We start from the raw sequence: 12,075 nt of genomic DNA, 5'->3' as shown, positions 1-12,075 counted from the left end.
CTCTAAATCTTAACATTCAGATTAAGGCAGACTAGGAAGAAGGGTTGGCCATCCACTTCTGAAATAGCAGACCTCTGAAAACCCTGTGTACCCTATTATGTGTGTAGCTCAGTATCATTAGTTAAACCAGACCAGAGGGTCCACTGTGAATCAGACCATCAGTTTTCATATGCAAGTTCAAATTGAAGTTCAAAGAAATAAAGTACATGAGAACCTTGAATTTATCCTATCTGAATTTAAAAACTATCTTAACAGATTTTTATGTATTGAAAACCAACGCCCAAAGACCGGATGAATTGTAGGATGATACCCAGGACATCATACATGAAAATACAAGTGCTCAAGAAATGAAAGGTCAAAATGGATTTCAGAAGAGACTAAAACTTGCTCTTAAATGGAGAGAATCTAAAGGGAAGAGAAGACGTAATGACTTAAAAGAGGTGAATAGATGATTTTAAAGGGCACCTTCAGAAGACAAACCAAACTTTTATAATGAAATGTGAAAAGTCCCGGAGTTAGAAAACTGAAAGGAAAGAACATGCCTTACATGTATCAAACTAAATAAACTGAAGAAAAAATTCAATCCTCGAGTTACCATAATGAAGGATTCTATGGATATAGAAAGCATCAGAAGATGGAAGAAATTTGCAATCACTGTATGAAAAAGAATTGACTGGTGTTGAGCAATTTCAAACACAAAACTCCCTTATGTTCATTACTGTCAAGTTGGAACCAACAACTAGCTGACCTTCTACTAAGTTTTCTGAAACTAAAAATCACACAGGAGGAAATTGCCCATCTTTCTTCACTGCAGCCACTGGTGGAGTCCATCTTACAGAGAAGCACTGCCTTTTGGTAGCAGTGCAGCTCACTATAGATGAGGTCACAGAAGAGTTGTTTCAAAATGTAGCATATGATCAAAACCATTGGTATTGAAGAAGTCCAAGGTGCATTAAAGGAATTGACAGAAAATAAGGCTACAGGGATCAGGAGAATATCAGTTGTGGTATTTTGACAAACAGATGCAGCAGTGTAAGTGCTCACTCATTCAGCCAAAAAATATAGAAGGTACTCTTTTTATATGAATTAGAGTCAACTGCACAGCACTAACAACATAAATTCAGAGGAAATTTCATTGAGGACTTCCTGGTTTTATTTTTTCAAAATCTTGACTAGAGTATGTATATAGAAAGTCATGAAATAATTATTGAAATTCATTTTCTGTTCATTTTTATTTGTTATTTGAATCCAACAATTAAAAGTTACTAATTAAAATTATATTTCCACTTTTAAAATTTTCTAGGTGTAAGGAAACAAAAAGAATAAAAGGTGCTTGTTAGCCATCTGAATGTCGTCTTCGGTGAAGTGCCTGTTCATATCCTGTGCCCATTTTTGTATTGGATTATTTACCTTTATCTTGTTGTGGTGCTCAAAATCCCTAGCCCTAAGAGAGATGCAAATTAAAACAACTATGAGATATCATTTCACCCCAGTCAAAATAGCAAAATTTAACAGAACAGCAAGCAACAAATGCTGGCGAGGTTGTGGAGAAGCTGGAACCCTGATTCACTGTTGGTGGGAGTGTAAAATGGTGCAACCCCTGTGGAAAGCAGTATGGCGCTTTCTCAAAAAGTTGCAAATAGAGATACCATTTGACCCAGCAATTCCACTACTGGGAATATACCCTGAAGAGACCATAGCTGACATCCAAGCAGATATATGCACACCCATGTTTATTGCAGCTTTGTTCACAATAGCAAGGAGTTGGAAACAACCTAAGTGCCCATCAACAAACGAATGGCTAGAGAAGCTGTGGTATATTCACACAATGGAATACTATGCTGCATTGAAAAACAAGGAACTCATCCAATATTATTCAAAATGGTTGACTCTGGAGAACATTATGTTGAGAGAAATATCCCAGTCACAAAAGGACAAATATTACATGATGCCACTGTTGTAGAATGGGATTAACCTCAGGGTTGGGGAGAGACTGAGTAAGATGGGTTCAATAATGTATACTGCACTGAAGCAGAGGAGGGAGACAACTGTTTAAAAGAGATATGTTACTAGGTATTTCTGTCATCACAGGAGTCTAGAGCGATGGCTACATGGTGGAGGGGACCTGGGGGAGGTTAAATTTGTGTCTTCTAGGTTGCAACACCCCCATGATACATCTTCAAGGATATGAACATGTACGGCTAAGCACAATTAATAACAGTGCATCTAAATTCCAAAATCAATCTCCATAATAGTCTATGTGTTTCCTACTGCCGAAGGGGCCCTTTAGAGTAGTGAGAGAAGATCTTCACCCTGAAACCCACAGCATCCCTTTTCAGCAGGAAGTAGCTAAGAGAATACGCCATCCCCTTTTCCTTATGAATCAGGGTGAAGTTTCTCTCAGGGAGGAGTGATAGGGAATAGCAAAGGACACACTGACAAAGGAGATTAAACAGAACTGGCTTTGACAAGCACTGTGGCAATTGGACAATTTTGACATTCGGAGGGCGGGGGAAGAAGAACAAACTGGGGAAGAGGGTAGAGAGAATGGGACAGCAATGAAGGAATGAAAACCCCAAATCCCTGTAAATGCTCATTAATACTAATAAAATTTAAAAAAAAGAAGATTAAAAAAAGAATAAAAGGTGGACACCTATTAGTAGTGAGCCCATATTTGTGCAAATACGTATATCTGTATCATTTTTTTAGTGTCTCTCAACATACAAACTGTAACAGATCGTTTTTGTTCGTGTCTTTTGAGTCTACCGCCACTCACAGTATCCCAATAAACAACAGATCTGTATCCCTCCCTGTCTTGTGCCAGCCTCATCATCTCTGATCCACTTGAGCCCCTTGCTACAGTAACTGTCAGTCCATCTCATTGAGTCTTCCTCTCTTTCACTGACCTTCCCAAGTATGATGTCTTTTTTCGAGAACTGACCTTTCCTAACAACATGCACAAAGTATGTGAGATGAAGTTTCACCATCCTTTCCCCTAGGGAGCACCTTGGTTGAACTTTCTCTAAGACATATTTGTAACAGTAACAGAATTAGCCATTCCTAATTATTGGTGCAAGTGAAAAGTTAAGTAGATGACTGGTTGCCAACTAAAATGAGGTATTTTATTTTCCCGGGGAGAACTGATAGTAGAGTTAGAAAATGTTCTTGATGTTTTCTCAGTGCGTATTGAAGACTTTAGGAGCCTTAGTGAAACACACACAGTCTTCTCTCAGAAAGATTTACAGCCTGGAAACTTGATGGGTTGCTGAGTCAGCACTGACTGGGTGTCTGCAGTGAGTTGTGGCTCTAAGAATTTTTGTCAGTTCATTTTTTTCTTGACATGATAGCAAATGGAACTCCAGTAAACATTAGCCTTCATTTAGGGATGTATAATGAAATGAACATATAGAAATAGGCAACATTTTCTAATTTCCCAAGTTTTATGTAATTGTTTTCCTGTTTACTCCTTATTAATCAGTTATTTAATTTTTACTGACTTGGTAAACTTGCCATAATTTATGCTTTGTTGTTGCTATTATTGTTAGGTGTCGTCAACTACGACTCATAGCAACCCTATGAACAAAAGATCTGAACCCTGTGCCAGCCTCATACTTCCTTACACATTTATGCTTTTGGTAGAAGAATTATATGCTACTGTAGACACTAATTAGGATGTTACTTTCAGAAAATTTTATTTCTTATAGACTTAAAGATTTAGGTGTAAATGGATTTTGTAAACTATTACCTAATTTGGGAGAAACTGGAGAACATTATGCTGAGTGAACTAACTCAGTCCCACAAGGACAAATATTGTGTAAAACCATTATTGTAGAATGAATATAAAGATCCATGGGGGGAGTGTAGAAGTAGAGGGATGAGGATGTGCAGGAGGAGGAGGGATTAATCATGGAATTGTACAGTTTGATGTGTTGGGGGTGAGGGAAATTGGAAGAATCTGTTCTCAAAAACAATGTATTAGAATTTAGTAAATAAACTAGTATTAAAAAAGTCAACTTGGGGAGGGGGAAGGGAAGGAGAGGTGGTAAATTGTGCAACAATGAATGAATGAATGAATGAATGAAAATCTAACTTTAAACCTTTGTTAAAATGATAATTAACATTAAAAAAATATTTTAAAACAAGACTTAGGTGTAGACTTAAACTTTCAATCCTTTTTTGTTAATAAGTGTTCTGACTATATTTTGAGGCATCAGAATTCTTTGTATCACCAGTTACTGGAATAAACAAAAAGTTTGCTGTCCAGTTCTTTTCTTTAATACTACCCCAATACTCAAGTTTGAAGCCCAAGATCCTGTGATTCCAAAGACCCTGAGTTTCAGAAAAAGAGAAGCAGACAGAAGAGACTTAATCAGTGGGAAAATCAAGCACAATTGCAAAACATATTTAGGAGTTTTCCCAAATGCCTTCCAGACAAATGTCCATGATACAGGAAAGACAAAGACTCAGGAGCAATAATCAGTAAGATTGCAGGTGACCCATAATTAAAATTTTTGGTTGGCTGGTGCTGGTTATTACTTTTATCATTTTGGAAATTTCAGGGCTTTATCTCTTTTTATCAATTCAGATGTCATTCTGAAAGTTCTACTCTGTTAAGTCCAACCTGTTCTCCAAGCGTTCCTATCCTAATGAAAAAGAAAAAGTTACAGTAATTTGTTAACAGTGATAGTCATGAGAGAGACAAAATGGCATTAGTGCAGCCAGCTTCCTCCCTTCAGTGGTAATACATGTATATCAAGCAGAACTGTGTTCCATAGAGTTTATTTTCAGTGGCAGTGTTTTGTTTTATTTTCAAAGACATGTTGTTGTTGTTGTGTACCATTGATTCAGAACCTACCAATAGCTGATCTTCTGGTGAGTTTTCAGAGATAGTTATTCACAGGGGAGAAGATTGGCCATCCTTCTTTAGAGTAGCTGGTGGATTTGAACCACGTGCCTTCAGGATTGCAGCGCAGCTTCTTGCCACTAGGCCACCAGAGACACATTACCAGCACTTTTCTTATGATGCACCTCTTGAGTGTACGGGAACGCTTACCTTTCATTTAGCAGCCAAGCATGTTAACTGTTTAAACCATTCAAGGATTATTAAACTAATAAATGTTTAATCTGTATGATCCAAATTCTGTATATTCACTAATCGGGTATTTATGACTGGGTATAAGTATTAAGGAGCCCAGGGAGTGTACTTGTATCAGACTGCTAACCAGAAGGTCTTGAATTAATAAGCTACTCAGTTTGTGGTTTGTGGCTTCTGTGGAAGAAAGCTCTGTGGTCTCCTCCCAAAAAGATTCACAGCTTCAGAAACCTAATGGAGAGTGACCATGAGTGGGTGGCTCCACAGCAGTGGGCGCTGGATAGATGGTAGAGGTATATATAAAAGAATCAGATTCAGGAATGACACCATTGGGTTTTTTCCTCACATTTCTACCAGAAAAACCCCAACCCCCTTTTTTGGGTTAACTTGACAGTATATAATTGATGTATATATTACAGTATATAATTGATAGCTTTTAGCAAAGGGAAATGAACTAAAATACTAATTAAAGTTACTAATTTTAATTGTGAAATATTACAGACTTTAAAAAGAGTACATTGTTAAAAGTAATTTGACATAATTCTTAGTTTGATACTGATAATATTTTTTTCTATTTAAAGGTTGCTTAGTGCTTTTACTTACTGTTTGCGTCCATCTGTTGAGATATCTAGTTAGTTACCTCTGTGCAGAAAATGAGGCCATATTGACTCTTCTATAAGCATAAAACAAATGGAACTTACTGTCCTCACATCAATTGCAACTCAGTCTATTTTTTAGAAGTTAAAGTCCTGTAATTATTATTTTTTTTTTAAGTAAGATCTTTCCCCAGTACTTGGAAAGGGACATCATGCTTGCCAGGGTACATAGACAGCACAAGAGAGGAAGACCCTCAATGAGATGCATTGATTCGGTGACGGGTGTAATTGGGGCAGTTATGTCAGAGACAGCTGTTTTCTTTGGGTCACTGTGAGTTATAGGTGACTCGTTGGCACATAGCAACGAGATCTTTTCCATTTCTCAGGCCAATAATAATTTCCATATATCAAAATAATTATATATGATAAAAATCATAGCATAGTATGAGCTAATTATATTTAAAGAAATGGTTCACAATATCTGGAGGCTCAACTTTTTCAAAATTACATTCTTTGGGAATTATTATTTGATTGCACTTAGAATAGACAGAACAATGGAAATTTAAAAATTGGGGGGGGGTAAATATTTACAAATAAATCTAAATAATGTTGTTGTTGTTAGGTGCCATTGAGTTGAGTACGACTCATAGTGACCCTGTGAACAAAAGATCTGAACTTATTCCTGTCCTCACCATCCTCACACTTCCTGACACACAATAGCCATTGCAGCAGTCACCATGTCAGTGTACCTGGTTGAGAGTCTTCCTCTCCTTCACTGACCCTCCACCCTTCCCAGGATCATGTCCCTCTCCAAGGAATAACACTTCCTAACAATATGTCCATGTATGTTAGGTGAAGCCTTATCATTCTTGCCTCCAAAGAGCACTCTGGCTGCACCCTCTCCAAGACTTATTTGTTTATTCTCTTGGCCATCCATGAGTGCGCTTCTCCAATACCACAGCTGAAAGGCATCAATTCTTTTTCTGTCATCCTTATTCATAGCCCAGGTCTCAGGTATATAGCTAGCAATCAGAAAGACCATGGCCTGAATCAAACTGAAAAACAAATGTAGGCCTCATGTTTCATTGTTGAAAGATGCTATGAGCAATGTATTGAATGACCCAGAAAGCATCAAAAGAAGATGGAGGGAAGAAATCTAAATAGAGTTACATAAATATAGAAGTAATATAAGTACATTACTGACAATGTGGGCTATTTGAAACATGTTTGGGTTTGTTTTTTGTTTTTTTTTTTTCCCCTGTAGGATATCACTACTCTAACAGGAGTTCCAGAAGAGCATATCAAAACTAGAAAAGTCAGAATATTTGTTCCTGCTCGCAATAACATGCAGTCTGGAGTAAACAACACAAAGAAATGGAAGCTGGAGTTTGATACCAGGGAGCGATGGGAAAATCCTTTGATGGGTTGGGCATCAACGTGAGTACTTTATTTTAATGTAAATTTTGCTTTTAGCTCTTTTTTGTAAGCAGTTTTTTCTTTTAACTACATTAACTTAGGGAGCTCTGGTGCAAATCAGAAGGCATGCAGGTTGAGGCCACCAGCTGCTCCACAGGAGAAGGATGGGCAATCTCCTCCCAAGCTATTAACTGCCTCTGAAAACCCACTGGAGTGTCAGCTGTGGGTCGCTTCCGACACTACGGTATACAACAACAACAATCATTTTTACATAGAAAACATGGTTTCTATATAATTGTGTTCAGTATATTTTTTAAAATAACCTGCCTCGAAACTGTTCATGTGTATCAGAATAGAACTGCATTCCACAGGCTTTTGATTAGATGAATATTCAAAACTGCATCACCAGCTCTTCCCTTCTGAGGTGCCTGTAAATTGCTCTAGTCTTCATTCTTTTGGTTAATAATGGAATTCATTAACCATTTGCACTACTACAGATAATTCTCTCTGTGTTTATTATCCAGTATAATATTATTATAATATTATGTAGGTATGTATATTCCTGTAAGTCTGGCCAGCTTAATAGACCAAGAACCTTTATTGAATAAAAATAGCTATCTTTTGTGAGCACTGTTAGTTTAGTTGCTAGATTCTGTATACTGATCTAAGTTGCCCTTTAAGAATGCTAGTAATACTTTAATGATACTTTCACTTGTTTTTAAAGTAAAATAACACGTTGTAAACTTTTATTTGTAGAGAGTGGAGAATGAAACTGTATTGTTATGTGCCATTGAGTCATCAGTGTCCCATAGCAACCCTATATACAATAGCTCTGAACCCTGCCCTATCCTGATCCCTATCTACCCCAGTTACTGTGTCAGTCCATCTCATATAAATGATTGTCCTCTCTTAGGCTGTGCCTCCACCTTTTCAAGCATGATTTCTTTATGACTGGTCCTTCCTGGCAACATGCCCACAAAATGTGAGATGGAACCTCAGAATCCTTGCCTTCAAGGAGCAGCTTGGTTTACCCCTCTCCAGGACAGACCTGTTTATTCTCTTGGCTGTACATGGTATATTTAGTACGCTTCTCAAGCACTAATTCAAAGGCATTACTTCTTCTTCTGTCATCATTAGTCATTGTCCACTCTCTGATACATAGCAAATAATTGTGAGGACCGTGACCTGAATCAGGCACACCTTAGTCTCTAAACTGTCATCCTGGCTCTTTAGCATTTTGAAGACATCCCTACCAGCAGATTTCTGTAATGTTGCTCATCTTTTGATTTCCTGACTTTTGGTGCCAAAAGTGTTGATTGTGGGGCCAAGCAAGCTGAAATCATTAACAAACTCAGTGCTGCCAAATGGCCCAGTGATGAGAATCTTTGTCTTCTTGATGTTGAGCTTCAATCCATATTAACGACTACAGTCCTTTACCTTCTGCAGCAAATATTTCAGGTCTTCCTCCATTTTAGCCAGCAAAACCAATTTTGTGTCATCTGCATAATGTTGGTTGTTGATGAGTCTTCTTCCAATCTTGATGCCACACTCCTCTTCATAAAGTCCAGCCTCCCGAATAGTCTATTCCACATAATGATTGAAAGGATACAGAGACAAGATGCATTTCTGACACACTCCTTACCTAATTTTGAACAATGCCTAAAATTCCTACATAATCCTTAAAATTGGAAAATTCTGTGGTCTAATGACTGCTTCCTGGTACACAACAACAACAACAACGAAGGGCCTTGAGTTCAACCAAGAAGTTGTCACCAGAGAAAACACTGCCCAGATAGAGAATTTTTGTTCTTACGGAGATACCTAGTACATTACATTATGTCCAGTGTCTATTTGAAAATAGTTATTAGTTAAAATTAACTATTTCACTTTGTTGTTGTTGTTATTATGTGAACTGTCACATCAGAACCGATGCATACCTGACCCTCCAGCGAGTTTTCAGAGATAGGAAGAGATTGCCCATCTTTGTCTCATTGAGTATCTGGTGGATTTGAACTGCGTACCTTTGGATTGGCGGTGCAACCACCAGAGGGTCTTCACAAACACTCCAATAGTCATTACAAACACCACAGTTCAAAAGCATCAATTCTTCTTTGGTCTCCTGGTTCATTGTCAAACTTTGAGTTGCATGTGAAGCAATTGAAAATATCGTCACTTGGATTAGGCACACATCTTTGCTCTTTAGCACTTTAAAAAGATCCTCAAGAGCAGATTTGCCTGTGTAACATGTCTTTTGGTTTCTTGGCTACTGCTGCCAGGGATGTTGGTTGTTAATCCAAGTAAAAACAAGATCTTTGAGAACTTTAATCTTTTCTCCAACTGTAATGATGGGGTCTTTTTTACATATATTTACTAGTTTGTATACAGCCATTCATATACATTTTTTTTTTGCATGTACTGTGTATTTCATACAATCTTTCATTTGCTGTGTGTTTTGTTCATGTACATTGTGTTATGTATATTCATATACATTATATTTTATATAATTAATTTCTGTTGATTTATGCCTATTACCACCATCTTTTCCAGTTCTCACTGCCTCTTTGCTATTCCTTCTCCTCATCTGCTCCCTTATTTCTGCTATCTTCGTGATTTCCCCTTTGCCCATTTCCTGCTCTCCTTGTCCCTTTCACCTTCCCCTTTGGGAACACTTAATATACATCTTGCTCAGTTTTCCTTTTATTTTCACACTATTTTATTTTGTCCCGGTGGGACTGAGTTATTTGTTCTGTGTAATGTTTTCTAGCCTCTCCCGTGTTATATAGTATTTTATGAAATCATTGTTCTCTAGTGCGATGTATTCCATTGTGTTACTGTATCACCATTTCTCAATTTATTGCTGGAAATTTGAGCTGTTGACATTTTCTTGCTGTTGTGAATAATGCTGCGATGAACATAGGTATACATATCTCCCTTCATGTCTCAATTTTCTTTTCCTTGGGATATATTCCTAGCAATAGAATAGTTGTGTCCTATGTAATTTCTATTTTAACTTTTTGAGGAAACGCCAAAATGCCTTCTAGAGTAGTTGTATGATTTTTACAATCCCTCCAACAATAAATGAGAGTTCCAGTCTATCCACACTCTCCATTATTTAATGCTTGCTGTCCTGCTAAACTTTGCTGCTGTTACTGAGGTGAGATCTCATTGTTGTGGGGGTTTTTTGGTTTGTTTTTTAAAATTTTTAAATTTTCTACAAGTTTAGTTACAAAATTCAAATACATAGTTTTCAAGAACAAATTCTTTCCATTTCCCTCACCCCCCCACCCACCAAATTATACAACCCATGATTAATCCCTGCCTTCTCCTGCACATCCTCATCCCTCTGCTCATTGTTGTTTTGATTTTGATCTCTCTGCTAGTGATTTTGAACTATTCTTTGTGTGTCTGTTAGCCATCTAAATGTTTTTATTTGTGAAGTGTCTTTTGCCCTTACTGTGATTGGCTTATCAGTCTTTTTAAAATCAAGGCCCTGTCATGTTCTGTAAACTTTCTTTTAGAGATCCTTGTCTGGAAATCAAGATGGTGGCGGCAGCAGATACAATTAATGCAAGGAGCTGCAGGAGCAGAAAGCTGCATAGAAATGGCCCACCATGGCCCTCTGCAGTCTTCAGTTTATCAATAATTGAATAATTAAACAGTTCATTACTGATCTTTAGTATGGATTGAGTCTCAGTATCAAGAGATCAAAGACTCCCAAAGAAGAATGGGTGAGTCCCACGGCTCACAGCTCCCCATTGCCAAGCCCACACCACCGCCACAGATTCTTGAAGCCTCGGCAGCTGAACTCCAGGGATACCCTCACCTGGGATGGATTGCAGGCACTGAGCTCCAAGGCTGCTGTGGTGGAGCCTCCACACTGTAGCAGAATAGACTTGTTCTGGGATGAATTCTAAAAACCAGGATGGCAGTGGCAGAAGACCTGGCAAGCCATTTGACTGCTGGTCATCAGTGTGGACTGGAGCTCAGTATCAGGAGGGTGGTGATTCTCAGGGGAACATGGGTGGGTCCTGCTTCCTCTCTCTGCCTGCCACTGAGCCTGTGCTGCCGCAACCCCATGGGGCCACCATACCCAGGGCCCATGGATCCCCTAGCCTAGACCAAGCTGCAAGCACAGGGTCCCACAGCCAGTGTGGTAGAGTCCCCACATGGCCGGCAAGCCATGAGCCCCCAGCACAGGAGGGAGGGAGCAGTGGCAACGGCAGAGGCAGAACCATGGAGCCTCAGGAGGTGAAGGACTTGATACGGACAGGCCAGAGAAGATGATCAACGACACAATGGATTGATAACTATGACTTGTCTACTACTCTATGACACTTAACAACAGCAACATATCAGAGATGGCAGATATCCTCAATACACCACATCTTTTGATGTCTTGGCTACTGCTGCCAGGAACTGTTTAGACCTATGGAGGATCTGTCCACCGCTCTTAAATGGTGTTCACAAAATTGGAAAATTATCTGCAGAAAACTCAAGCAAGATCCACACCTCACTTCATATACAAAAACCAACTCAAGGTGGATGGATCATGGACCTAGGATCAAAATGAAGAACTTAAACTTCATTAAACAAAACCTTGGAAGAACTCTAGAAGTCCTAATCCTAATCCACAACATAAACAATCTTCCAAGCATCCTGAAAAATCTACAACCAGAAGAGGATAAAATAGATGAATGGGACCTTCTAAGAATCAAATACCTAGGCATATCCAAAAACTTCTCCAACAGGGTAAAAAGGGAAGCCACAGACTGGGAAAAAATATTTGGTAATGATACATCAGATAAGGGGCTTCTATCTAGAATTTATGAAATACTTGAGCACCACAAGATAAGCAACCCAAATGAAAAATGGGCACAGGGTAAGAACTGACACTTCACCAAAGAAGACATTCAGATAGCCAAGAAGCACATGAAGAAATGTTCAAAATCCCTAGCTCTAAGAGAGATGCAA

General features: G+C 38.5%; 1 protein-coding gene across 1 annotated transcript in view; it reads left to right on the top strand.

The window, feature by feature from the left end:
* Nucleotides 1-12,075, top strand: part of LOC102869995 (NADH dehydrogenase [ubiquinone] iron-sulfur protein 4, mitochondrial-like) — a 164,603-nt gene that overhangs the window by 113,583 nt on the left and 38,945 nt on the right. The window contains exon 3 of the mRNA XM_006889570.1: nucleotides 6,953-7,125. Coding sequence (XP_006889632.1) covers nucleotides 6,953-7,125 — 173 coding nt within the window. The remainder of the gene's footprint in view (nucleotides 1-6,952; nucleotides 7,126-12,075) is intronic.

The sequence above is a fragment of the Elephantulus edwardii genome, unplaced genomic scaffold (assembly GCF_000299155.1).
Source record: "Elephantulus edwardii isolate Elephantulus edwardi_28Jun2011 unplaced genomic scaffold, EleEdw1.0 scaffold00079, whole genome shotgun sequence".
NCBI lineage: Eukaryota > Metazoa > Chordata > Mammalia > Macroscelidea > Macroscelididae > Elephantulus > Elephantulus edwardii.
This window is presented reverse-complemented; position numbering and strand designations above follow the sequence as displayed.